Consider the following 27,558-nt stretch of genomic DNA (forward strand, 5'->3'; position numbering starts at 1 on the left):
GCGAAGGTTGCGTAGCCCTCCCCTTTTCCTGCGTGCCCTACGCCTCACCTGTGCGTAACGCCTTCCGGGAATCGCTCCTTCCCGGGGCCGCCGGCGCAGGGCGGGCCTAGGCGGCTTTTCTGAGCCTCGGACTGGAGTGAGCGCCGACCCCGCGCGAAGCGACCGGGAGGCTGGGAAGGCCCGGCGACCCGATGCGGCCCTTCTCCAGCTTCAGGACAACCAGGTGGGGCTTTGGCGAGGATGGGGGGTGCAGGCCCGAGGATGGTGGGGCTCTTCATAATTGGGAATGTAAAACTTTAAGGCAAGGGGAGGGGGCTTTGAGGCCTGGGGTGGGGGGGCTTCCTTCCTTTATCATAGAATGAGGTGAACTTAAGCCCAGAGGGTTGGAAACAGGCTGGGAATGGAGGAAACGTGTTGCATTGGGGCCAGAGGCGACCCCCACCCCGTTTTTAGAAGGGGCTTTCAATCCCTCGCCCCACTTGGGGGTTGCCAAGGGGTCTCCAGCCTGGGGGAGACCTGCTTCCAGCCCCTTCCCTTGAACCTGCTCAGGGGAGACCCTGGCAGGCCCTCCATCCCTTGGGTTGGAGGGGGAAAAGCCCCTTTTAATTCCAGGGCAAGTCAGTTGGGGGTCCAAAAGGAGCCCCCTGGCCCTGGGGGGCTTCCCATGGATCGCTCCAGGAGAGGGGAGCCCCCAGCCCCACATCTGGGGGGGCATGACCTGCACCCCTGGCCCAGCAGTGGCGTCTCTGCAGAAAGTCTTGGGCTCCCAGGGTGGGCTTTGGGGGCCTGGGACCCCTGAAGAACCCCCCCAGAAACTGCTTGAAATAATAAATATTAAATAATTAGAACGACCCAGATCAAAATGAGCAATAATCACAGATGTCCAAAGTGTAATATCAAAATATTTAAGTAGCAATTAGTGGCGGTGGGGGGGAAAAAGTGGGGGGGGGGGGCTACCAGAATGCTTTTTCCTGTTTTTCCTTTTTTAAAAAAAACGTTTTGCCTTTATTTATTTATTTTAAATAACCGTTCTAGTTTCACTTCAGCCTTCACTCAAGTGTCGTTTTCTTTGTGTATGTAAACATATTCCTTTCCCTTTTCTCTGTGTTTTTTTTCCTGTTATTTCATCTAATTAATAAAAATCAACCCTCAACATAAAATGTACATTCTCTCCTCCGAGGATGGATTTTAAAAACAGGAGCCCAGCCTTTGCATCAATGAGCAAGCAACATTTCAATTGCGTATAATGTATATTTTTGATATGGGAATCAAAGTCGATGCTGTTTTGGATCAAAAGGTGGCCCTATCTTTCCTTAAATTAAACAGCCACCTGACAGCATCTTCCTTATCTAATTCGGTCAGCGCTTGCGCCAATAACCACTTACTGACATTTGGAAAATTTACCGCATGGATATTCTGAGCAAGGTTTAAACTCCCATCTCCGAAAGACCTTGGAGGTTGAAGTTCCTTGGCACAATTGAATGCAAATATTATGATACCCCAAACTGAGAACAGCTGGTAGCGACCCTGTCTGCCACCTCTAAGCATAGATCAGGACATAGCCACACTATAGAGTTGCTGGTCCTCAAGATCAATGTTCAGGAATACGACTGGCAGAAATATTTTCTGGTCCCAGAGTCGTATAAGACTTACAATACCAAAATGGAGAAAAAAGAAGGAATGTTGGGCTTTGCCCTTAGGAAGGACATGTGTTTGCACAGCGAAAAAGCTTCAATCTAAAATTTATTTTCTTGGATGTGCTCATCCAGTAAGCCAACGATATTCAGAAGGAATCTGGTAATGCCTTTTCAGACTAACAAATTTTATTAAAAGGCGTAAGGTTTCGTGAGCTGCAGCTCACGAAAATTTATGCCTTTAAATAAAATGTGTCTATGCTGGTCGGTGACTATAACAAAGATTGATTTGATTTGACTTGATTTAATAAAAATTGTTGGCTTGACAAGGTGCTACCAGACTCATTCTGATTTTTGGCTGCCGTAGATTAACATAGCTCTCCTGCTCTAATGTATCTGATAAAAGGGGAGAAAATGACCAGTCCCATCAAAAGGGGATAAAATGATCAGCCCCTTTGTCTCTCAAGTTTTAAAAATAATGCATCCCTTTGGAAGGTCATGAACTCTCTGCATATATTTCTACAGAATTCACAGGATAGCAGAGCACGGGCAATTCTCAGCAGTCCCTGAGCTGCAAAGCCAAAAGATAAGATTAGTCAGAGATTAAAGATCCACCAGCCAAGGATGAATCTCAGCCCTGGACAGACCATCCTCCAGCCATCATGCAACATTTAGGACATATTTGGGGATTGGAACGTAGCCCCCAGGAATTTATTTTGCAGTGTTTCTAGTGGGGAGTCATTGTTGCGTGGCGTTTACTAAGGTTTGTAAAAAAAAAAAAATGTAGTTCATGCTTGTTTTATTGAGTATAATAAGTCCTTTGATAGCAAACTTATGCTTAGGCACATATTCTGAGCCCCAGAGATAATTTGCCAGTCTGGAAAAGGGAACATCTGTGCTATAGCTTGGCATGAAATTTGCCTTGGCTGTCATTTTAAAGCTTGTTCCAGAAGTGGGGGGTGGGGTGAGAATTAGGGAAGAAAAATAAGGAATATTGCAAACGATCAAAGTCAGTGTTAGTTTGTCCACAACCTGCTGCGTTTGGATCTGGGGCAGTCAGGAGCACATCTGTACATGAAAGAAAACTCCTTTTATGATTGGCGGTGTTTGCGTTAGTCTGACCCCAAGATTGTGGCTGGTCCTCGTGTCTAGAACCAGGAGGTGGAAGACACAAGGGGCGGTTAAGGAAACACCGTTTGAAAATAATCTAAAGCTACTAAAGTTTGCTAGGAACTCAAACATCAGGGTTCCCAGAAACGGAATGTGTGGCCACATTTGCAGCCAGGAGCTGAGAAATTAACCAGGTGGGATGTTATCAATTTGACCTGTAGGCATTTGATTACCAGCTCAAAAGTCACCTCCAGGTGACCACGTATAAAAGCATAAGCAAGTTAGAAAAGTCAATTGCGAGTATGTCACGAGTTAATTTGGGTTTGCACGTCTGCAAAATCTAGAAATAAAAGGAAGGACTGCGTGCTTTGAGGTAGGGCCTCTCCTGGTGTGCAAGTTGTCTCTGGCACGTCCCATTTAAAACACATCAAAGAGCAGACGATAAGGAAGAGCCGCCTTCTCCCACCAGGAGTCACCCCTGGGATTACGCTGGATCTGTTAAAGCAGATTTTATGCTCCTGAGCCCTTTGTTATGCCACCGAGCGCTATCAGAAACGTTTGTGACTTCCTGGGTTCAGTGTGGAAGGATTCACGTCATGGGAAACAGAAGCCAGGTGGAAGGTGGGGCGAAACGAAGTGAAGCGTGGCTTGCCAGACCCTGGGCCTGAAAGGCCAGCCGTCCTGCAGAAGAACCCGTGCCACGAGGTTTGTTCTCCCGTCAAGCCATGGAGCGATTGGAGTTTTACCGTTTTATTATGAAGTCTGTTATTAACTGCGTCAAGGGCATCTACGTCGGCTGGTGAACAAGGCCGCTGGTCTGAAGGTGGTGTCCCTGTAATCCAAATTACGACCTGTAGTAACTAGAACACAGAGGACCAAAGTTGGCCATGTGCAAAGAGAAGGAATTTCCTTTAGCTGGTTCCCTTGTAACCTTTCTCCTTGCTAAGAGGGGAGGGTAGAGTGGGCTGGGCTGGGTGTGCTTTTCAATGGCAGTTGTCAAGCTCCCTGGCTTCTGGGAGACCTTTGTCAGGATCATTCCTCTGTTTACCTGCGTTCAAAACAAGCCGGAGGACTGTATTGTTGGCTGCATTCACCCCAGAGGGTTAACCAGCTCAGTGAAAAACTCACTAAACTTGGTTCATTTTAATTGTGTGTGTTTGCTTTTAGAGCCTGCTTGCTCAGTTTATGCACCCCTGTCCTAGAAAATGGGTTAATTCACTCATGGTTAGTGAACACAAACAAAATCCCTTGTGGATTGCCATGGGAAGGCCATGGAGCCTTCAGTTACAGAGGCAGTCTACCTTGGGATTTCTGCAACTAGGGGGGCAATGTTGGCAGCGGTCTCCTTGCTTCACCTGTTCTGTGTGGCCTTCCCAGAAGTCCCTCCACTTGCCCTAGACGGTTGGGATCTGAATGGCGTTGATACGGAAAAGGCGTCCTTTTCTCCTGGAGGGTTTAAGCTCACCCACCTCCCTAGGAAGAAGCAGTCTATCTGTGGGAAGGAGGGAGGAGGATCATTGCTTTGATAGCCTGCTGGCCGACCCACCTGCCGAGGGGCTGCTGGAAAAAGGATGCGGAGTGATGCAGGACTCTTCTTGTCTGTGGCAGGACGAGACGGCGATGTCTGCTGATCCCCAGCCGGGCTGGAGGCCCTGGAGAAGCTGCTCGGAGAAGGAGGAGAACGAAGAGCCGGGTGCGGGTCTAGGCAGGCAGTTGGGTGAACCGGGGAAATTTGCCTACGCAGCTCTCTGTGCGGTTTCCTTGGCCTCCTTGTTCCCGGAGCAGGAGGAAAGGTGAGTGCTTCGGCCCAGGTGCGCTCGCTGCTGTTTTTGCTCCCCGCTCCTGAGAAAGCAACATGCAGAAAATTCAAAGGCCAGATACGTTGGGCTCTGCTCGGGTTATCGGTGTGTTTGTCGGAGGGGAAAAAGAAGAGAGGGCCTGAGTTGGACAGAAAGGGAGAGATTTGTGCCAAGGCCACATTGGCATCTGCAAACGTTTGCAGGGAGGCAGCTCGCTCAGCTTTTTGCAGAAAAGGAAAGCGATGGGCGGACATTAAGCAACGTTACGACGTAAGGGTTTATGGATCGAGCTCCCTTCATCAGGCGAGCGGAGGGAATTCCCGCGAGGAAGATTTTATATGTGCGTTGAAGTTGAGGGAAACAAAAGGAGGAGTAAGAACAGCTGGATTGGTCAAACCATAATTTATTTCAACCCCTGTGGCTCTTTGGATCCCCAAAGCAATCCCCGATTGACGAGCGTCTCTACATGGGGAGGAATGCGGTTGCGTATGAGAAATCAGTGCCGTGACTCGCTTCTCTTGGCCCTCTTTCCACAGCCCATACAGGACGGGAGTCGTGGAGAGCCTGGTCAGGTGGCTGGAGTTGCCGGAAGCCGTCTTGCCGTCCATGCTGGCCTTTGCGGGGGGCCTGGGGGCTGAAGGAACAGAGACCTTCGCTCGGATTCTCCTGGCCGAGCCGCTTCTGAAAGATCAGCCCAGCGCCGTTATGCTAGTGAGCCCGAAGCATCTTTCTTGGGATCCCTGCTCCTTTTCCTACCCTTACTGGTTGGCGTGGTTGGGCCCTTCCTGAATTCCCCTTCTCTTCTTTTTATTCCCCAGAGATAGACTACCTCTGGGAATGGAGGTGCCATGAACAAACCTTACCCTTTTCCTTCTCTTTTTCAAGAGTGGAAGAACGCTCTAGCCAAGATTTTCATTTTCATTTCATTTATCCAAATCTTGTTTCTTTGGGTAAATTCTTTGCCCTTGTTTCTTTTTTAAATTCTCATCATTTCTCCCATGTGCTTCTGTTTGTTTTTTAGGATCTCGTCTCCTTTGCTCTCAAGGATGGTAAGTGAATTCGAGGTCCTGTTTTTCCCTCCGTCCCCCAGTTATTTTTATTAGCTCTTCACCAGGATGACAGTCAAAGCGAAACGGCTTATAGCAGAGTCAGTGAAGGGAAAGAAATCAAGGCAGGCAGTAAAAAAGTGTAGTTTGAAGGAAGTCAGATCTCTCTGACACTTTCCTGGCAGCAGTGTTGAGGTTAAAGGGAATTTGTACTGTAAAAAAGCGTTGAAAATCGATATGAATCTCTTTTCTGTCCTTCTACCCATATACCGTAGCTATAGAAAAGAACAATCAGCAAATACATTATGAATGAAACAGTTCTGGAAAATGCATGTTAGTTTTATTTGTGTGTGTGTGTGTGTGTATAATTTAAATATTAATTTATTATTAATATTTATGTATTTATTACAATATTATTAAATAAATATTAAATAATAAATACATACATGATACAAATTTAAGAGCTCTTATATCAGCATCTGTTTGGGCTGCCTGATATGGAGTTTTACGTCCAAAAGAACCCTCTCCGATGTACAAGATTTAATTAGAAATAGTTCAAGGGCCACGTGTTACCTAGGGCTGTCTCTGGCTGTTGAGTAGTTGAATTGCTCTGAAGTAGGACATGCCTTGGCTGTTACTGATCGAGCCGGTCATAAGGGTACAATTTGCCACGGGAAGGGATAAATTTGGGGGAGCCAAACCATCGGCCACAGAGTTTGGACTGGTTTCCGCTCCGTCCATTCAAGACGTGGGTAGGACTGGTTTCCTCTGATGGCAGACGCTCACCCTTCCTGCCCCGTTTGCCCAGGATACTACGATGCTCGGCTGCGGGTGCTCCTGTCCCACGTTACCCGGTTGCTGAGGATCCCGTTGGTGGAACTGGAAGAGACGGAGGACTATCTCCTTGAATGTCTGAAGGAGGAAAAAGAGGCAGAATCAGAGTATGTTCGTCCCGGACCTTTCTGTCTTTTCACAAGGCACAGCCACAAAGGAATCGATACCGGGCAGCTGGGAAAATGCACGTGTTTTAAATATTTGGTTTCTGCAGGCAGGAGAGGACTGTGTTTTAATCGGAACGTATAAAGGTGCTGCTGGTTTTGAAAGCGCTATAACAAAAACCCAGATCTCAAGGGCAAAAGATGGCATTCCCCTGGAAGCCTCCGTATCCGTTTTCTTTCCTGTCTGCAGGTTTTTGAAGCCTCGGCCCAAATGTTTTCCCCCAAGAGTGATCCAGATGCAATACAATCAACTGAAAAGAAACATAATTGCTTCCAGTTGAAAATATTCTTTCATAAAGAGCTAAAGTAAACTAGCGAGCGCAGCCGAAAAATCTTCAAGCTGGCCATTTCATTCCGAGAAGATAATTAAAACGGCTCCACCATTTTAATCACTCCCTGGCCCTTTTTGGTTTAAAAGCTGCCTGAAATCAAAGTTGTAGAGCTGGAAAGAAGAGAGGGGAAGGTTCGTTTTGCACGCGGGCTCGTCACCGGCTTCTGTGGCTCCTTTCAGGTTTTGTTTTATTGAAATTGTAGGCTTCTGTAAAAAAAGGCCAGGTGTGAGCTAAAACAATTCACTTTAACACTCTGTCGTGGGTTTGAAACGCACCTCTCGGGAATTGCCTGCCGGTGTATTTTAATATTTGCTGTTTTTGTCACACAAGCTGCTTAAGAAATAGGAGCCGCCCGGCAGGTAAGTCGTTCTGCGCGTTTGACTTGCCGTCGCCTCCCTTTCCGATGCGCCCGTTTTTGCTTTTGTGAACCGAAAGAGAAATGTATTTGGGCCTGGCCCGCCCGTGAGCCCGTGGGAGGCAGCCACCCCGGTTGTGGTCTGTCTGCTGTTGGGACAGAAAGTGACTTTTTTCCCCTTCTTCCTGGTCACCCCCAAGAACGGCCGAAGCCACGCGGAAGAAGAAGGAGAGGAGGAAAAAGCTGAAGCGTTACCTGCTGATTGGCTTGGCGACGGTGGGCGGTGGGACCGTCATCGGTAAGCGAGATCTTCAGACTCTCCGTCCCTGAACGGCAGGCCTCCCCTCTGTTCCCATCGTCTCCAGCAATTCGTGTGCTGGCTGGGGATGATGGGAGTTGCAGGAGGGCATGTCCGGGGAGCAGCGGACTCAGCACCACCATCAGGGGAAGGTGACCGAGCAAAGAGTCGTGAATGCTGGCTAAGGCCAACATTGTTCGTTTTGCCTGGGTTGGGAACTGAAAGGCCCGCTTTCTGTTTAGGCCTGACCGGGGGACTGGCAGCCCCCTTGGTGGCTGCTGGAGCCGCGACCGTGATCGGAACCGCTGGGGCGGCTGCCTTGGGATCGACGGCGGGGATCGCCATTATGGCTTCGCTCTTCGGAGCAGCTGGGGCAGGACTCGTGGGTAAGGCGGGAGCTGGCTCTTGGGCGAGGAGGAAAACCCCCTGGGGGTTTTGCAAGCAGCCGCTGATGGTGCCGAGGGATCGTGCTCTTGATTCTCGGTGCCTGTGGGCGAGGGGAGGCTCCTGCCCCAGACCTCAGTTGATGGCCTGTCGGAGTTGCAGGGCAAGCGAATCCCACTCCTTGGTTGCCCCCTGACTGAAAAAACCCCACTTCAAACAAAAAGGGAAGTCCTCTGTCCACAGGAGTCCTGGGCAAATCACGTTACTGCTCAGAAGTCCACAATCTGGGTGGTATCTTTGTACACCCAGTCTCTGGTTGCACAACAGCCCTTGATTTTAAGCCCACCGGACTGGAGGGTTGGAGTCCAGGAGGCTTACCCCAGCCTTCAGCCTTCACATGCGGGGTATATAAAGTGAGCCCTTGACCAAAAGGGCTGGCTTGGGGAGGGTGGAAAGGGCCTGGGGGAGAATTGGAGACCTCCCCTGGTTCTAGTTCCTACCACACCGCATCCAGATCCGATGTAAAAAGCAAATTGGTTTGCAGGTTGGAGGAGAAACTTGCCCCTCTCTCAGCTGCCTAGCAAAGATTTAAAATCTTCTGGTTTTCCTTTTGACCAAGCGCCCTACTGCTACCGCTCTAATTTGTAAGCCAGGATCAAACCATGCTTTCCTCTAGCAATTGGAGCCAGATGGGTAGTAAAATGTCAGCTTCTCTTTCCTCAGCAAGGCTGACCCCCAGGGGTAGGCTCAGCTTGGAATTTCTTTCTCAAGCCAGTCTAGTTCAATGTGGCAGAAAGTTGCAATCCAGCCTCTGTGTCTGACTTGGGTTATTTGCAGGCAGATGTGGTCAAAGGTACTGGTTTTTCCATGGCCAGTATTTGGAAGAGCCAGGAAAATGCACCATATTAACTGTACTTTGGTGTGCACGCTTGCTCCATTAGGCTACAAGACAAAGAAGCGTGTGGGCGCCATAGAAGAGTTTGAATTCCTTCCCTTAACGGAGGGGAAGCAACTCCATATCGCCATTGCGATCACCGGCTGGCTTTCTGCTGGGAAATACGGTAAGGGCTCACGTCTCTGCCCTTGAGGTCCCTTTCCTTCAAATGTCTGCTCTCGTTCCATAACTTCACAGCAGTGCAGCCAAACCCAGCGGATATCGAAAGATTGACAATTCTAAAAGGATTATCCGACAGTCCCGGTCACCGTTAGCGAATAGGCAGCTTTTTGCGTTCAGAAAAGTTTTCCGTTTTAGGGGGATATTTCTGTGCAGGCTGTGCGCGGTTCTAAATATTCTTAGCTTCTTGCTCTCGTCTTCTGGAATCCTTGCTCCCCAGAGGTCCCTCGTCCTGCTAGCAAATGCGCTTCCTCCTTTTTGCTTTTCCTCAGTTGACATCAGCCGCTACTCTATAACACACTTGGCTATAAAACGATGATTCGCTTTGATTGTTTTTTTACAAGCATTTCGGTTTGACGTTCACACCGCTTTATTTTGCTGATCTGAGGCGGAGGTCAATGCCTCCAGAGAGGCCGGGAGCTTTCCCTTGGGTGAAAGGTGATGGTGTGACGAGGCGGGTGAGGGAATTGTTTCAGGACCGGGCAGAGAAGGACAGCTGCCATGCCCTTGGGCCCAGGGATTAATTTGAGATTAATTCAGGATGGGGCATCTTGCTTAAGCGCCAGGGCAAGAAATTGTCCTCCCCCCAGTTGGAGGCTTGTCCTGGTAGAAAGATTTAAGCCCTTTGGGGGAGATGGGGCTCTTCCAGGGGTGCTGGATTATCACTCCGAGGGGCAAGGATTCTGCTTCCCCTTCTGCTTATGTTAAGAACGCTCCTTTGGGCTGGAGCATTTCGAGGGCTCAGGACGGCCCGCTCGTGGCACCGGGGGCAGAGTGGCGCCCCTTTACTGGAGGAGGACCAGGAGCAGTGCCCGTTGTGAGGTCCTGAAGGCCACCTCTGCTCCCCCTAGTTGCACCTCACACGGTCTCTGGCCTTTGTAACTTTGCAGGCAGTTTCGCCGCTCCGTGGAGCAGCCTGTTGCAGTCCAAGGAGCAATACTGCTTAGCCTGGGAATCCAAGTACTTGATGGAGCTGGGCGGTGCCCTGGACACCTTGTGGAACGGGTTTGTTAACATGGTCGCCCAGGAAGCCCTCAAGTACACGGTGTTGGCGGGTGAGTGAGTGCCCAGCAGCCTTATTGTGGGGAGGGTGGAGAAACATCCCATTTCCTTCAAGTTGAGCTCAGCTGTGGGTGATTTCGGGCGCTTGGAGGCAATAGCAAGGGAGGGCACGGTTGCCCTTGGGTCCCACGTGGGGATGATGGGAGCTGAAGTCCCACAGGGTCCCCACCCTTGCATTCCACGTGCTTGTCCGACGTTCGGCCATCCTGCTTGCTCTGCCTCCTCCCAGGGATCGTCACGGCCCTCACCTGGCCTGCTTCGCTGCTGACGGTTGCTAGCGTGATAGACAACCCTTGGGGCGTGTGTCTCCACCGCTCCGCCGAGGTCGGAAAACACTTGGCGCAGATTCTCCTTAGCCGGCGGCAGGTAGGCCCACAGTCCGAACTTGTCCTGGTGTAAACTTATAGGGCTTCTTTAAAGGCACATCTGTCCCATCGATCAATAATAATCCTTTACGATTATTTCAGGAAAGGTAGCCGTAATGCAGAGGCTGGTTCTCCTATCTGTAGAAGTCAGTATTCTCACTCCTCGTGGCAGTAAAGTTTCGAAAGCCAGAGGATTCTCAGTAGGGGGGTGTTGAGATTCGGGCCCCTCGCCCCCTATATCATCCCCCCACCGCTAACACAAGTGGAAAGAAGAAAAGCAAAATTACGGAAACGTGTGAAACGGCCGCATGATTTCAGATGGCCTGAAAGCAAGTGAGACGGCGCCTTCTTGGCCTTGAGTTCAGCTCTTGCTGTTTTAGCTGCCCTTGGCACTCCCTTCGAGGCGGTCTGGCATTCTCACTACCCACATCTCCTTGGGGACCTCGACCTGCATCCCCCACAATGAGGAGTAGAGACTTGATGGCTTTTCTTTTTCTTTTAAAAGAGGACACGAGATGCTCCAGATGGCTTTTCTCATTTTCTCCTCTCCTCCAGGGCAAACGGCCAGTGACGTTGGTTGGGTTCAGTCTCGGCGCTAGAGTTATCTACTTCTGCCTGCAGGAAATGGCCAAGGAGGAAGGTAGGCCGGGCCCCCTCCTGCTTTTGGGATCGTGCCTAGGGCTGACCCCCGGCTCAGAGGTGGTGCCTCTCAGCTCTGATGGCCACAGCTTCCTGAGCCCGGATCTGTTTTGATCGCTTTCGTAGCAGTTACGAGAGACCCTCGAGTTTCCTGCTGGCCTCTCTCTCTTCCTTAGAATCCCCATCCCCGTCTGCTGTTCGTCTCTTTTCTCCCATCCTCGGCCAACCACCTGTCATAGTTACAGACTGGGATCTGGGTGTTAATGCTGCTTCCCCCCCCCCTTCCCATTGTTTGGCAAAAAACGGGGAGGAATTGAGTCGTCACGATTGCTGGAGAGTCGCCGGATGTGCCGGGGGTGTCGTTCAGCCTTCTGGCTCCTCGCAATCACAGATTTGTCCCTCTTCCTTGCCAAATGAAAATCTGACGCCGTTGCAATCGCTGGCTTCGTTTCTCCTGCCAAGAAAGGAAGCCTGGCGGGGCAGGCCTGCCGGAGGGTGTTTTCCCCAGCAGGTTTCAGAGAGACAGCATTTGGCTCTATGCTGGCTTGGGTTTCTAACCCTGGATTGTTGCCTTCGTAGCCAATTCTCCACTATCTCCGGCCTGTGAGAGAAGGAGGGGGTCTCTCCCATCCTAACAGTCATTGTGGTTCCAGGATAATTAATTCGTAGCTTGTGCCTGCAAACTCTGGGTTGAACCTCTGAGTTCTATTTTCACGTGCACGCCTTTCCTAATTTGGCCCTGCTTTGTCTAGCAGGGAGGAGTCTAAGCACAGCAGATTAATAATAATAATGAAGCAGAATGCAGAGTACAGTAAAACGTAGAGAGACCAGCCACCCTAAATAAATGTGGAAATCAGCGCAAATCAGTTGTTTAATTTTCCACAGATCCAGAATTGGTGTTCTGTCTCATGGCATCTGACGGGTTTATTTTACTGGGTGTTTGGACTTTCTTGTCCTTCTCGTTTCCTCCACCTGTTTTGTTTTTGTTCTGTTTAGTAGCTGTAGTTAAGCCATAAAAAGAATAACTCTCCAACTTACGCGGCTGATCCCGTCTCGGCTCGATGAATCAGTCCGGGTTGTTTTTCCAAGCAGGGCCATAGAAAGAGAATGAGGGGATCTCACGCGGCTAGTGGGGCAGACTTCAGGCCTTCCTCCGAAGGAGCAGGGCTTGGATCGCTGCAGCACCAGGGGACTGAAGCGAAACAGGCCCCTCCCGGTGATGCAAGCGGGCCGCCCTTGGGTGGGTCTCTTTCAGACTGCAGAGGAATCATCCAAGACGTGGTGCTCCTGGGGGCCCCGGTCGAAGGAGAAGCCAAATCCTGGAAAACGGTCACCAAAGTAGTTTCAGGCAAGATCGTCAACGGCTTCTGCAGGTATTGTTGTGGCACCCTAACAGAGGCATCTCCCCCCTTTTTTTCCTTTTCTTTCCTCTCAGAGGAAGTTTCCAGTTTCCTTAAAAATTGCTTTTCAAGCCTTGACCCTCCACCTTGACTTCCACCCTCTCCAAGGAGATAGCCACAGAGAGCTAATCCTCAGAAAACAGACCCCTTTGCCGGGATTTAATCTTGTGAAGATTAAATCTGGTTTTCCCCCAGCTTTGTTTACATCCAAAGGGATGGCACCTGGATGCACGGGACAGCTAACCCGTGTGCCAAAGACTGGAGAGGTGTAAGAGGGAAGGCTGTGGGGCTTAAATCTGATTTGTGGGCTTCCCCAAAGTGCCTGTCTTGGGCGAACTGGGGAAGAGCTGTAGCTCATCTGCCCTCTTGCCCTTCTGTGGGTCAGATCTCGACCTGCCCTGTGGGGAGCACTTTGCTCTCCCTTCTGCCCGGCAGCCTTTCCGAGGCAGCCCCGCCTCTCTCGAATTCCCCCCAGACTTGCGCTGGCCAGCTGCATCCCACCCTCTCTTGTTCTCCTCCTCCTCCAGGGGAGACTGGCTGCTGAGATTTGTTTACCGGACGTCGTCCATTCAGCTCAGCGTCGCGGGGCTTCAGCCCGTCAACCTGGACGATCGCCGAATGGTGAACGTGGATCTGTCTTCCGTCGTAAGTTGGGCGGCTTCAGGCGAACGGCTGGAAATGCTGGTGGGAAGCAGCTACGGAGATCTGGCGAGGTTTGCCAGGAGACAGTCCACGGCACGGGGAGATTTGGTTTGAGGGTGCCATGGCCCTGAAGCTTTCCCCCGACGTGTCCCCAAAGCGGCTGCGTGCCCGCTTCTACGCATAGGGGCTTCCTGACCCCGTGCGCTGGAGAGGAGGGTCTTTGCACCAGAAATGTCGAGAGTCTTGTGTCCCCCTAGTTGCACCTCACATGGGCATTGAAGCAGCTTTTTCTGACTCGTTGGCCGCAGGGATCCAACCCCAGATATGCCTCTTGCTCCCCAGATAGAGCCCAGGACCATAAGCTGGCTTTACGCTTCCCCCGCTAAATCAGGGGATTGCTTTCTGCTGCTTAACCTTGATGGATTTCAAGGCCGTCTGCCGCGTTCCTGTCGCCCTTTGAGATCATCAGCGGCATCCGAAGATCAGATGTCCATTAGGGCTTCTGACAGGTTTTTAATTAAAGCTCCAGTCTTGCTAAGATTAAAAGAAAACAGCTGGAGCCAAGAGCATTATCTCTAGCAGCAGATTGCCTGGTAAAGTGAAGGCCTGGGGAACGAGGAAGCCCAGAAACGTTTGGCATTTCAGGGCAGGTCTTGGCATCTCCAAAAGTTTTCTCTCTCCACACAGCCAAGAGGGCTCTACCCACAGCTGTTAATTATGGGACTGAATTGGAGCCTCCAGGAATAGGGGTAGTGTATCCCTATATTCTGGAGGCAAACAGGAGAGCTTTTAAAGGGATAAATTGCAACCGCTGGGCTGTCCACATTCAGAGCCATCCAAACGTTTGGAAGGAAACAAATGCATTTCAGCCGAGTCTGACGCCCGGCGTCGGCTTCCCTTGCAGGTCAGCGGCCACCTGGACTACGTGAAGCAGATGGACATGATCCTGAAGGCCGTGGGACTCAAAACAAGGCAGTGCCTGGAAGAACAAGGGGGGCTCCTGGCGGCGCCTCCCCCCCCCAGCGAGGAGAAGCAGGGGACGTACCCAAACAGCACAGCCTCCGAGGAGCCCAGCGGGCTGGGCAGGGCAGACGGGGGGGCACCCGAGCAGGACGAAGGCCTCAATGGCAGCGGGGACTGCTGGTGCTGGGAGCCGGTTTCTGGGTCGGGACTGGAGCCCGAGGCCGGGGGCTCTCCAGCGAGGGGGGCCTCTGGTTCTAAAGGGGGCCAGCGTGGCGAGAGGCTGCCCTTCGCTCCGTCTTGACGTTCCCGGAAGGCTCTGCGCGGACCCTGGTCCTGGCTGTGCAGGCGACGGGGCACCCGGGGAGATGTGTTTTGCACGAGGCCTTCGCGGGGAGCTTAGAAGCGAATTCCCGAAGCTATTTCTGCCCTGCTGCTGTGTCTCAGACCGGCGGGTGGCCCCGAAGGCCTCCGAAGCCGGACATGAAAGCCAGCAACTCCCCTGGGTGCTCTTTTCTCTGACGTCAGGTATTCTCCCCCTGGAAGTGGAGGCTCCGTCTCCGCCACAAAGATTTATTTTCCCCCTTGGCTGCGTCCACGGCAGGTGCTCACAGACCACAGCTTCCATTCTCCACCAGCAGCATGGCTGAACCGGCTAGAAGAAAGGGCTTTGTAGTCCAATCGGGTCTGGGGGAGGTGGAGTTTGGAAGGGCTGGCCCCACAGCACAGAGAATGCTTTTTTTTCCCCCTTTTAAAAAAGGACTAAAGATCATGCTTGGAATCCATCTCTCTGTGAGAAGCTCTTTCGATCGCCCGCGGAGCCAGACTGCAAGGATCTTCATCCGCGTGGCATGAAGGAGCCTCGGGTCCAGCGCCAGCCCTTCCAAGCTGGGGGTGCCTGGCCCGATTTGGAGTCGGGCAGAGCAAGAGGAAAGGTAGCCTGCTGCTAAAGAGGGAGGCTCCGTTGAATACCCCCCTTCCCCGGCAGGAAAGGGGCTCTTCCAGTTACACCAGTTAGACCCCTTGAGAACTGCGGATCCCCCCACCCAGTTTGGGAATCTGTAAAGACAGGCCTTTCACTCGCCCGCTGTTAAACGTTGATTGTTTATTTTCATTTTAACGGATAGGCCAAGTCCCTTGCTGCCTTTATGGCTCTCTGAGCCCCCTTGACAGAAAGGAGGGGGCAGATCAAATTCAGAGCAGTCAGATCAACAGCCCCCGGAAGGAAGTTGTCTTTGGCCGTCCGTGGGAAGGAAGCAAGCTCAAAAATAATAATTAAAAAACAGGCCACGGGAAGGCGTCTCTAGCTTTCCTGTTGCTGCCGCTGCTGCACCTGGGCCCTAGTCCAGGGGTTTCCCAGCTGTTTCTTAGTTTTCACTTCTGTCTCTCTCAATTTTAGATGGCGTTAGCCATCATCGGCCTGTTGATGCAGGTTGCAATGGCCACACATGTCCACAGGAGGGCAGGCTTTTCTGTCTTTCGTCCATTGCGACGCTCTTGCAGATGCGGTCATAACTCGAAATTGTGTTTTTAAGGTGTCTTGGGTGCTGATCAGAAAAGAAAGGGCTGGTAGGAGTAGGAGTAGTAATAATAATAGCAATAATAATAATAATAATAATAATAACAACAATAATAATAAAAACAATTCGCCCTGGGTCTCTTTGCCAGTTGCCATGGCGGAAGGCGACCACAAGAGGGCAGATGTCCTGGCCTTTACCAGCCACCCTGCTGCTGCTGTTAATTTGCATTTTTTATATTTTACATTCGTTGATTTGTAGGTGCTTCGGTGTTCTGGGCCTTTACCAGCTGCCCTGTTAAGTTTAGTTTATACTTTTCATATCCTTTTAAGCATTTTTTACATTTTATTAGGCCCCTTGAGTGCTGCTCAGAGTAGAAAGGGCCCTGGTGGTGTTAGCAGGAGTAAATAAACATAATAGGATGTTTGGAAGGAGCTCTTTTCTGCAGCCTGGGAGAGATGAGTAGGGTTTAAGATGAAGAGAGAGCAGACAGGCAGAGAGAGAGGGGAATCTCTTTACTCTGAAATTTACAATTTGGTAGGAAAGACTAGGGAAAGGGCAACCAGGCTAAAAGGAGACAGACTGAGGAAGACCCCGCTTTACCCCCTGTAAGCCCTAATCCCTTTCTTTCCAGCTAAGTCCACTTGCGAACAAACACCCTTTGGGCACTGAAGGTTGCACGCTGGACCCCGCCTTGCTTCAACTGCAGTAGTGAACAGGATTTAAATTCCCACCAGCCGGGCTCAGCAAGTCCTTCGCTGGCGTATAATAGTAATAACTGGCATATAATAACGACGGCCACAGCTTTGTGACTAAGCCGCCGCACCATAATTCCTTCCGCGCTGCAGTCAAACGTAGCGAAGGAATACAGGACGGCAGGACGGGGCTAACAGTCTGCCGCGGCTTGCAAAAATGGAGAAAGCAAGGCGAGAGCCGTGAACGCAAGCAGGAGGCGACAGGTGGCCCCTTTGTTTTAAAAAAAGCAGCCTTCCCCTGTAATAAAACGTAGCTCGCATCTGATGTATTCGGTGGGGGGGAACGTCGCGCCTCGCCGGAATTTCGGCTGTCTGAAGAAAGGAGATGCTGGGATTAATCAGCGCGCAGGTGAATCAGTCACGGATTATCGTGGCTCCCTGTCGCAAGCTGTCGTTTTGGAGGAAGCAGATGAAACCTCCCTATTCAGTGCCCTGCGCCAGGTGGGAAATGTGGCTCCGGTTGGCAGCCTTCGGGGAAAACGGCGAGGAGAAGGCTGGGGGGCAGAGAGGTGGGGAGGTTGTGATACCCAGAGAGGGTCACCGGTGGACTGAGAGGAGGAAAACCGGCCAGGGCAAGCCGCTGCTTCGTTTCCAGAGGCGCAGGCATTCCTCTCGACACACGTACACGGGCACACGTTTACTTGGCAGTTTCTCGGCAGTCACATACAAACTGGGAAAAAACCACGCGATAAGCAACCTGCGCGGTGGGGCTTGGGGGCAGAGCAAAAATCTCAGAGCGGTCAGTTTCTGAAGAGGGAGAAGACAAATCCAGGCGGCAAAGGGAGAAAGATGGCCGTCCTCGGTCTGATGTGGACGCTTGGCCGGTGGGCACCCGGAATGCCCCTCTCGTGTGCTGCTGTCAGTCCGGCACAGGCAAGGCCAGCCTTTAGGTGCGTTGAAGGCAGCAGAAGGCCGCATTTCCGAAAAGGCCGTCGCCACGCTCTAAAGCCACAGCTCGTCTGGCAGGCTGATCGGGGAGAGTCCGTCTCGGGGGGTGGAGTTGCCACCCCGTTTGGGTTTTACGCGGGTGCCTGGAGAGGCCTCTGGCGGAGTTGGCGCGGGGCAGCGCTCAGTCCGTGGGCGTGTTCAGGTAGATGACCTTCAGCTCCTGCTCCGTCTGCTCCGGGTCAGAAAGGTTAACGGAGTCGGCCCGCATGGCCGGGAGGAAGCTGAGCCTCTGGCCGCTGTGCTCGGTGCCTTGGATGACGGAGTCGGACGAGTCCGTCTCCCCCGGCAGGGTCAGGGTGTTCTTGAGGGAGACCCCCGGCCGCGGGCCGCTGTTGGAGTTCCTCAGGGAGAGCGAGACGCGGCTAGGCCTGTGCTCCCACGCGCGGGGACAGCAGGGCAGGTACCTGGCCATGGCCCGCTTGAAGTCCCGCATGAAGAGCGGGTAGATGATGGGGTTCATGGTGCTGTTGCAGTAGCCCAGCCACGTTAGGAGGTCGAAAAAATCTCCCGAAATGCAGTTGCAGACCGCCTGGACAGAGCGAGAGGAGGAGGACGGTGGGGAGGGGAGGGGAGGGGAGGACAGAGGAAGAACAGCAGCTGAGCCTCGCTCTTTGCAAACAGATCTACCGCGGGTCGAGACGGATCAGAGCAATGACCCTCCCCGGCTGCTTCTCCGGACAATACGTCGGTTCTAGGGGAAACCCCCCCTGGAGCTTTAATTGATGCAAAAAAAAAAAGTTGTGAATTTAAAAAAAAAACATGACTTTTGTGAGTCGAGTAAGGAGAATAAAAAATCCAAGTGAGGATTGGAGCCTAAATCTCCCCCGTTGAAGATACCAAGAAAGTGAGAAGTGATTGGAGCTAAGAGGACTCTCAATTTCCCCTCTTATACCCCCCCCCGGCTTTCCCTTCACCCCCCCCCCACCCCTTTGCAAAGTTCTGTGTCAGCTTTTCCTGCTTGGGGGCAGAATTGACACCCCCCCCCCGGTGCCTACCTGGGCCATGTTGCAGACAAAGAAAGGGAGCCAGGCCACAAAGAACATGCCCAAAAGGACGCCCAGGGTCAGGCTGGCCTTGAGGGCCCGTCGGCTGTGCTTGTTGGCAAGCTTCCGGTTGTCGCTCGCCCCTGTCGGTTGGCTCTGATCGTGGGGAACCTGCGAAGAGGGCAGAAGCAGAAGGTGGTCACGGCCCGTTTGGGAAGCCATGAACCGGAACGCTGGGAAGGGGCGGGGGATGCCCAGGGGATGCCCAGCGACTGGCACCAGGGGAGCTGGGAAGCCGGGATGCGGCCCTTTTAAAGCAGCCCTCCGGCTTGCAGAAGGGGAACTGGCGCCCCAGTAGAAAGGGCTCGGTCCTCGGGGACCCACCCTGGCTGCTCCGCTTTTGGCTGGGCGGCTTTCCCTCTGAGCTCGGGGTGCCCAAAGCGAGTGTTGGGGCCGGAGGGATGCTGAGCCAGCCAGGCCGACAGAGCCTTGCCAGGCTTTGGACTTGGCACGTGGACAGAGAGGAGCATCCTTTGCATGAGGGGAGCGAGGAAGCCAGCGGATGGGCTCTGACCGCCCCCGTCCGTCTCCTTCCTGACCGCTGAGCCGAGACCCCGCGGCCTTTCTGCGACCTTTGACCCGCCCGGGCAGGGTCAAGTCAGGCCGGCCCGGCGCGCGCCCTGCGCCGAGAGCTTGGCGCGCTTTCGGAGCGGCTCCCCCGGCCGAGGAGGGCCCTTCGGCGGGCGCAGGCCGCGCGAGCCCAGCAGCGTCGGGACCCCCGGGGCTCCCCCGCCCCGAAGGGAGCCCTCGGCAGGCTGGGGAGCGGCTCTTCCCCCGCTTCCCGGCCGCCCGGGTGCGCCTCCGCCGCCCTTGCGCCCGCCGGGGCGCCTCTCCGGGGCGCCTGGGAAGGGTCTGAGGGGGCAGAGCCGCCTTGGGACCCCTTCTCCGCCCCGCCGCCGCTGAGTCCGGGGCCACCCTGCCCTTCCTCGGAGGCGGCTTTAAAAGGGCTTTGAAGTAAAGGCGGCTCCCTTCGCCCCTATGAGGAGTTGGCACTAGTGGTTGAAACTGCTCCTGGGTGGGGGGTTCAAACGGGGCGGCTGAGGGGGCCGGCGGGGCAGCCTGGATCCGTAATTTTTCTCGGCTTTCGCGGGATTTTGGAACTGTTTTCTTCCCCTCAGCGGCTGCTTCAGGCGGGTCTCCCCTCCCCTTTTACGCAGCTGCGTAAAATCAGACCCAGCTGGGCTTCCTCTAATGTCGGAGCTCATCCCCTTCCAGGGCCAGGGACCCGGGGAGCCCCTCCGGTTGGTTTCCATTCTCAAAAGTGACCCCCCCCCCCATTTTTCTGCTGTCCAAAATGGCTGGGGGTGGGTGAGCGGGCAGGGTCCGCTCTCTGAGGTGATAGGAGTTTTTTTTCCTCTTGAGTTTCTTAGATGGTTTTGATGTGGCTGGAATAATTAGAATTATTAAAGGAAATGGTTACATGAAAGAAATGGAGCATGTCTGTCAGTGCATTTTCAGGCCCTCCTGCCTGTGAATTGAACGGTTATCTTTGCATCCTGCTGTGGGCGAGACCCACTCAGCTTTGCTGGAGGTTGGTCGCCCCAAAGAATTCTGATTTCTCACGGGGCTCCCATGGTTTCGAAATCCCCTCCCCAAATATTAGAATTCACGTATTTATTCATTAGATGGATACGGCCACCCATCTCAGATACACGATTCTGGGCAGCTAACCGTATTAAAAGCAATAAAACACATGCCAGAAAAATCCATAAAACACGTAGCAATGGAGAGAAAATTACAAATAAATAAATCAGCCTAACCAGGACATGGGCAAAGAAAATCAAGTTTCTGGTCCTCGTGATTTGAGCAAGAGAGAGGCAGTTTCCAGAAACCAGAGTACTCCCCCCCACAATTGCAATCGAAGAAGACTTTTTCTTCTCCATATGTCCCGTGGAAGCATCCTAGTCTTTTCTCTGGCAGAACAGCCCGACGCCTTTTAAAAAGTTTCTACCGAAAAGGAAGATGCTCGTGCAATTGTGTGTTTCGGTTTGTAAAAGTAATTCCGACTGCCAGGTTTTGGCTATGGCTAGTGCAGAATTGAAAGGGAGGGGGAGATTAAATAAGGCAGCGTGGTGACCCTTCGTGGGTGGGTTAAGGAACCATCGCTTGATGACAGAAGCCCCAATGCTGGTCATTCATGGTGTTGATTTTCAGCGAGGCTAAGAAAAGAACAGCCCCCTTTAAAACTGGGACTTTCTGTGCTGAGGAATGCTTTTTTTTGAGCTGAAATGATGCCCCTTGGATTCGGGCAGTTTGTTACACCCTGGATAAGCAAACCATGGCTTAGCATGAACTTGGGCGCTCTCCTTGTTGCTGACATACTTGGGGTGCTGAAGGACTCTTCCTCATCCTGGAGATGCCCTGTTTCTTTTTAATCTTCCTAACAGCAAGACTGTGCAATGCTATCAGGGTCCTCTTACCTGCTGAAAAAGCAGAACTGATATTTTGGCCGGATTTCAACCCCGGCTGCTAGTCGCTGATTGCCAGGTGCTAACAAACAAGAGTATTGATCGAATCAGCTTCGTTGTTCCAGTTCTTCCGTTCCTTTCTCCAGCTTTCCAACAACGGATTGAAGACAGTTTGCATTCTGTTAATTCCAGACATCCCAGGATGTTTTTAAAGGGTTTCTTTTCATTGTCAGATTTGCAGGTGATTGCATAGCACTGGGGTGAAGCTGTACGTATATTGATCCTGCAGGAAGCCGTTATAATATTTACAATGGCAAAACAACATTGCAATTATATAACATTTACAACGGTAATTTGATTGCATGGCTCCGTTGTTTATAATCCGATGCTCTCTCTCAGCCTTTTATAATAGTATTATTTTTTGCACTTTTGAATGTTCTTAAGAGTGTTTTTCTGGTCGCTTTGTACACCACCCAGAGTCCCATTGCGTGAGATGGGCGAGCGTATGAATATGAATAATAAATAAATAAAATAATAATGTTCTTTCCTGAAACTACTAAGATGACCGAGTTCATTTGTTAAAAATAAATAAGCAGCAGGGTTCTGCAAAGAGCTGCATTTACCACACGTCTATTTATCATCATCCAAAAAAGAAATAATTTAGGCTGTTGCTTCATCACCCCTACTGATAACTTGGAAAACTCGAGCCTGTTTCTTCTCTGAAGAAAAGAAAAAAAATTCCTAAGCCAAAAATCAGCAACTGGGTTTCTGCATTTCCTAATAACGAGGGGAAGTAAGATTTCTAAAAGCTGCGTCTTAGCATTTAAAAGCAATTATGTTCCTTTTTCTCCTTCTGCACGATATAAAGTCAATTAGAGGCAATTATTTCCAAGTTAAATTACTTGGCGTTTATGATTCTATACAGCCTGCTCAAAGGAGAGGTGATGGAAGTGCGGGAATAATCCTGAAAAAAAAGGCACGGTCCTAGACATGCATTTGGATCAAAAGTCAAATTTAAATGTTGGAAGACGGGGACTGTTTCTTGCTGTTTCTGCTGCTGGTGATTTCACTGAGGGTTAGGGTTTGCATAAAAGGCTGATCAACTCATTATTAATTACAGAGGGTGGGAGAAACAGAGACGGCTGTGCTATTCCTGGGTTTACAACAAACCTTCTGACAGACCGTTGCTTTATTATAGATCTTGTGGTATTATTTGGAAATCGGCAAGGTTTTGCAATTAAACAGCTATACCTAGAAGAGTTCCAGCACTTTCCTAGTTGTACATCCTGGTTTATATATTGCACTAAAACTTAGCTGAATCCTCGTTTATTCAGTAAGCCGGTTAGCTACGCTCACGTGTGCCATAAACCAGCCACCATGCTGAATTCGAAATACGTTGCCAGAACTAAACTAGTAACCTTAAGGCTTAAAATGGAGCCAGAAACTAACTTTAAAATTCCAATAAAATACCATTAAATAAATTAAAAAATGGAGCCAGAAACTCTGAAGTCTAGGTTCATTAGAGCTTACTTTTGTGTAAACAGTGAAGGGATTACACCCTAAATCTTCTATGTTAAGTAGGCAGGTTTGTAATTTGCTTCTTTGGACAGCGGTTAAGTGTTCCGGTTTATTTTTATTTTCTTCAGATGTGCATCTTGAAAAAGAGCACGGGTGCGTGTTGTCTAAAGATTTGGAGATAAACCTGAGAAAAAAGGGAGGGTTTAAAATTGCTGGAATACGTATGAAGCAGCTACGGAATTTGCGGCTGGGAAAGAACGTCAAAAGAAAAGGCAGAGAGAAATGGTCAGTTCGGGTTTATTACTTTGGCTGTATTTCTCTGTACCTTTTCAGCTTAGAGGCTCTCCAAGGCAATAGGATGACGTTAGCTTTTGCAGCCGTGAGGACTAGAAACTTAGTCTTTTGTTTCGTTTCCACCCCTTGGTATTCACCACGGAGATTTTTGGCAAGCTGGGTTCCGCTTCTGGCTTTACGCTGTCAGCGTCCTGGTGCCTTTTCCTTCCCAACGAGCGGCTTGGTGACTAAACGATATTAGCTAATTAACTTTCGCTTGCTGGGAACATTTGTTTTTCTCCCCCCTGCCCGCAGCAGGGAGAGCTCCAAAACTCTCCCGTGCCAAGAGGAAGAAAGATGATGTTATTCATCAAAGCTGGTTCCGGCAGCCCACCCCTTCCGAGGCAAAACCCTGCTGGAGTGTTTAATTTCCCACCCGCTTAAGTGCCTGTTGAACTCTGCAAAAGGTTTAATTAGATTTTGCAGAGGGAGGCCCGAGTGGACGGAGCGAAAGACTCAGACCTCCAAAGGCAAAAGGGTGGGCCTGGTCCGTGGAGTGGTTTTCCGCTGCCAGGGGGCACGGCAGGGCTGCCCAGCTACCCCTCGGGCAATTCCGGTGGAGGTCCGAGCGAGGGGTCTGTAGAGACGCTGGGAGGGAGGGGGCCTGTAGTCAGGCGTACTTGGAGGGCTCCGATGGAGGAAGGACGGGCCAGGAGTAAAGTTTCCTTTGAGTAGAATTGGATGCCCGGGCATTGCATGGGCTCGCTTCATGACTAACCCTAGTTATGGCAGCTTTTGTAGGAGCAGCGGGGTGCAGTCGTGGGACTTTAATTGGAGAACCTGGGAACCGTCCCGGCGCCTAAATGCCCCTCCTAGGCTGTGCCACCCCATCGTCTGTGGAACGATTTCGCCAATGGAGCCCGTTCGGATGGGGAGATTTTTGGCAGCTTCACCCCTAAGATGACGGCCACCTTTCCAGGGTGGTTAGAGGAGCCGTCACACCCAAGGAGTTTGCCCTCTCTTGCACCGCCTCTCCACCCCTTACAACTGGCGGGTAGACTGCCCTTGAAGTGGAGGCTCTGCAGACTGCACCCAGCCGGGATCCGAATTCAGGCCCCTGCAGCTTTAATTCCTTGGCTGCGTCTGGTAAGCGGAGAGGGCGGGGAAGCCATTAGGAGTCACTCTGTGCTTCCTCCAAAGCGGAGCATTTGCTCTCTGCCTACTCACACATGGCACAGGGTGGTGGGTGGATTACTGGGGGGGGGGAGAACACCGGGCTGGTGCTGAATTTTTTCTTTTTTTTCCCCTTCCCTCCTCCTAATGAACAGTTCATCTCCACCTCTGCTCTTTTATTCTGGGGACTGCAGATATTTTGTGGAGGGGGCAGGGGGAGATTGCGGCCCCTTCCCCAAACTCTCGAATTTAAAAGGCGTGGATTTCTCAGGGGCAAAGCTTTGGCGCAAGGTCCAGACCCTGGGTGGGCGAAATGCAAGAGCGCAGCGGGCTTTTCTCAAGGCTTCAGCAGACCCACGGAGGCCCTTGGCACAGTCCGTCGCTGTCGGGCGTGCCAGGGAAATGGGACTTCTCTGGACAGGGGCAGGCTACCTTAGAGCCAGCCACAAGGGAGAGGGTGCTGGCCTTTACGTATATCCAGCTGGTGACCTCTTTCAGGAAAATCGCACTGGTGGCTCGGGGTGATGGGAGGCTGGGCTGGGAAACAGCCGGGTTTTCTCCAGGTGGGTTAGGATTACAACTCCCAGAATTCCTGTCTAGCCAGCTTGGAAATTTTGGGAATTGCACTCCCGCTCTGGGAGCCACAGGGCTGATGGCGTGGCCTCTGTTGGCGAGTAAGGCAGAAAGGCCAAGTGTAGAAACGGGACTTCATTGCCCAATGCCAACGGGAGAGTCTCGGGCTGCTGAGTCTGAGGTCGAACTTTTCTGTAGCCTCATGTGCCATCTCGTGGCCGTCCAGAGATTTGCTCTTCTCCCTAGTAAAACGACTGGGGGCCTTTCCGGGTGCGTTCAGGAGAATGCCACCTGCAACGCCCGGTGGGCAGGCTGGATGTTTCAACGGAGGCAGCACCTGGCTTTTAGGAACCCACGCCTTGCCTTCTCCCCAACCTTTTCAATCAAAACAGGTGGCGCGGGTGGCTTTAGGATCCTGCCCTCCCCAAAATGAACATTTGCCATCTCTTTCTTCCACCCTGGGGGCGCTTAACCTGTTGAAGTGCCAGAGTTGGCAGCTTCCACGCATGGGTCCTCCTTTCGAGAGAAGCCGGTCGCTCTGCGTTTTCAGCATCAGATGCTGGTCTGGACCTGTCTTTAGGTGGAGGTTGAAGCAGGGACTCTTACAGGGGGGCAACAAGCAGGCTCCAACCCTGTGATTAGCTGCACTGCACTCAGAGCAGGGCCTCATTAGAAGGGGTGGTTGCCCCCAGAACGTGGACTCGTGCAGAGGCCAGCGGGTTCCTCTGCAGCTGAAACCGTTTTCCAAATCGATGCCCCCCCTTGAGAAAGGTCACTTTCATTTGCAGCCTTTGCTAAAGCCGCAGGAAAGTGTCATCTTGCCATTTCCCCCTTTTTATCCAGCCCTCCCGCCATTCAGTGCACAAGAAGTTGCTTTCTGCTGCCTGTTGCTCTTGGAGGAGGAGAAAACCCTGGTGAAATTCTCCCGAAGGGGGCACAGGGCCCTTGCATTTCAGTGGGTTATGAGAGGGCCAGGGCGCAGCTTGCTATGCCAAGTCCAAAGGAATTAAAAAAGAAGAAGAAAAGAAAAGAAAAGAAAATCAACGGGGCAGAAAAACAGAAGCCTGCTGGCAGCGGAAAAAAACCTTTCCGGGGCCAGTGGACAGAGACAGGCCCGGCGTGGGTCTCATTTTCCCGGAGCCCTGACCGATGCAGCGCTGGCAGTACCCGTGGCTGCCCAGCGAAGGAAGACTTTGGGAGTAGCACTGCCTCTCTGAGCATGCGTGGAGTTCACTTCCCTCTGGAGCAAACGCACTCCGTGTTTGGGGCGGGGGGCTTCCCCAAGACCCCCGGCCCTTAACCAGCCCGCTTCCCTGCCTGTGCAAGTAAAACCCCCTGGGCTGCCGTCCTGCTTACCTGTGGAGGTGGCTCGCCAGCGGCCTTGTTGGTGAGGGAAGCCACCTGGATGGCCTGTTTCCGCGCGGCCAGGAGGATCCGGCAGTAGGTGAACAAGATGGCGGCGGAGGGGAGGAAGAAGGTCAGGCCGGACGCGATGAGGGCGTAAGGCAGGCTGACCAGGAGGCGGCACTGCTCCTCTTCCAGCTGCCGGGTGACGTTGAGGGGGTGGCGGTCGAACTCCAGCTCGTGCCAGCCCATTTTGATGGGCAAGAAGGAGACCAAGGCGGCCAGCGTCCAGGTGGCCAGGATGAGCCAGAAGGCCCGGCCGGAGGTCATCCGCAGCTTGTACTTGAGGGGCGAGATGATCAGCAGGTAGCGGTCCAGGCTGATGACGCACAGGTTGAGGATGGAGGCGCTGGTGCACATGACGTCGAAGGAGAACCAGACGGAGCAGAAGGCGCCGTCCAGCACCCAGCGCCCGTAGAGCTGGTTCAGCATGGCCGGCGGCATGACCACCAGGCCCACCATGAGGTCGGACATGAAGAGGGACACCAGGAAGAAGTTGGAGGTGTTGCGCAGGAGCCGCTGGCTGAAGATGAGGAGGATCAGGGCGAGGTTGCCCACCATGGTCAAGAGGATGACGAAGCAGAGGAAGGCGGCCGTCCAGGCGCTGCCGCGGGGCTGAGGCTCCCGCCCGATCAGGCTGGCGTTGAGGCTCCCCGGCGGCCCGTCCATCGAGGGGGGGTGGAAGCCTTGGCATAGGGAGGACTGGGCGCCGGGGCCGGGGGGCACTGCCAGGAGGGCCACGCCGAAGGCTGGGCGCAGGACCGATGCCCCTTCCGCTCCCGGCTCTTTTGCGCCTCTTTGCTAGGGATCCGGGGACCCCCCTGTCGTTGGGGGATCCCCACCAGCTGCCCTGACCCTCTTCCTGGGTGGCTCGGAGCCCTTCCCCATTTCCTACCTGTAGAGCGCCGGCTTCTCCGGGGGAGAAGGCGGGCAGGGAGGACAGGACGGCAGCCGCGGGTCGCCTTCTCTGCCTCCCGCGCTTGCCCGCTTGCTTGCTTGCCGCGGCTGGCGCAGCGAGGGCCTCCCCCCCTTCCGCGCTGGAGGAGCACCGAGCCCTCTCTGGAGACGGAGGGCAGGGATTTTTCAGCAGTGCCGCCCGCTCGGCTGGTGGGGGGGCAAGGCAGCTGGTGCGCTCGAGGAGGAAGGGGAGGCCAATCTGGAGGAGAAGGAAAGGAAGGGGAGGCAGCTGCTCAGGAGGGCGAAGGGGCAGTGAGTGGGCGCGCTTCTGAGAAGGCAGATTGGGGCCGGGGGCTCTGCCCGGGCAGGGGGGCAGCGTGGGAAGCGAGGCGAAGGAATCGGGAGGGCGAGGAGTCAGCCAGGCAATTGACAGGAATAAAAATTAAAACCAGTGGGCAGGGGTGACTTTGCAAGGCTTTTCTGCAGGCGGCCGAGAGAGTGTGTGTGTGTCTGTGCATGTGGAAGGTTCTTGGGGCACCTCCTTTGCCACCTCAAGTGGTACCCTTAAACGTCCCCCTAGATCCAAGACAAATAATTGTGTGTGTGTGTTGATAGAAAGCTAGCGTATCAAAGAGTCTGAACTTCTATTTTCCTTGCTGCTGGTTCACGGATGGGCGGGTGGGATAGAGAAAAGTGGAGCTGCCTCATCCAGTGATCGTCTACCTTTGGATACCTTTGGCTTAAGGGCTGCTTGGACGCGTTTTGCTGGCGCCGGCCTGGGCCTCGATGGGATCCGGCAACCCCCTTGCTCTGTTTGGCCCTTGGCTCGTTGCTCTCCCTCACCGGCCATCTCTCCGAGTGCAGGAGATGCCGAGATTCGAACTCGGGCCCTTGCATCACCCGAGTTGCCG

General features: G+C 52.7%; 2 protein-coding genes and 1 long non-coding RNA gene across 4 annotated transcripts; 1 reads left to right on the plus strand and 2 right to left on the minus strand.

The window, feature by feature from the left end:
- Positions 1-49: 49 nt before the first annotated feature.
- TMCO4 (transmembrane and coiled-coil domains 4) lies at positions 50-21,355 on the plus strand. 2 transcript variants are annotated; one of them, XM_088136845.1, is made up of 14 exons: positions 50-223; positions 4,353-4,537; positions 5,080-5,254; positions 5,565-5,592; positions 6,398-6,530; positions 7,475-7,572; positions 7,815-7,958; positions 8,898-9,017; positions 9,961-10,125; positions 10,362-10,498; positions 11,053-11,137; positions 12,392-12,509; positions 13,064-13,181; positions 14,083-21,355. In XM_088136845.1, exons 2-14 carry the CDS (start codon positions 4,365-4,367, stop codon positions 14,440-14,442), a joined length of 1,854 nt encoding a protein of 617 aa, XP_087992971.1. In that variant the 5' UTR covers positions 50-223; positions 4,353-4,364; the 3' UTR covers positions 14,443-21,355. The 2 variants fall into 2 exon arrangements, with proteins under 2 accessions (XP_087992971.1, XP_087992972.1); XM_088136846.1 differs by lacking the exon at positions 50-223 and adding an exon at positions 1,851-3,449.
- Positions 4,457-12,385, minus strand: LOC148216403 (uncharacterized). Its single transcript, XR_015795488.1, has 3 exons — positions 12,175-12,385; positions 6,376-6,501; positions 4,457-4,586 (listed from the first exon to the last, which is right to left on the minus strand). It is a non-coding gene; the product is annotated as an uncharacterized LOC148216403 (long non-coding RNA).
- HTR6 (5-hydroxytryptamine receptor 6) lies at positions 17,480-26,823 on the minus strand. Its single transcript, XM_088136847.1, has 3 exons — positions 25,703-26,823; positions 18,354-18,512; positions 17,480-17,887 (listed from the first exon to the last, which is right to left on the minus strand). The coding sequence occupies exons 1-3, from the start codon at positions 26,417-26,419 to the stop codon at positions 17,480-17,482; spliced, it is 1,284 nt and encodes a 427-aa protein (XP_087992973.1). The 5' UTR covers positions 26,420-26,823.
- Between the last annotated feature and the right edge of the window lie 735 nt (positions 26,824-27,558).

This window comes from Python bivittatus, unplaced genomic scaffold (genome assembly GCF_059951505.1).
Source record: "Python bivittatus isolate LINGU-HERP-01145 unplaced genomic scaffold, Pbiv_v1 ctg000090_np1212, whole genome shotgun sequence".
Lineage (NCBI taxonomy): Eukaryota > Metazoa > Chordata > Lepidosauria > Squamata > Pythonidae > Python > Python bivittatus.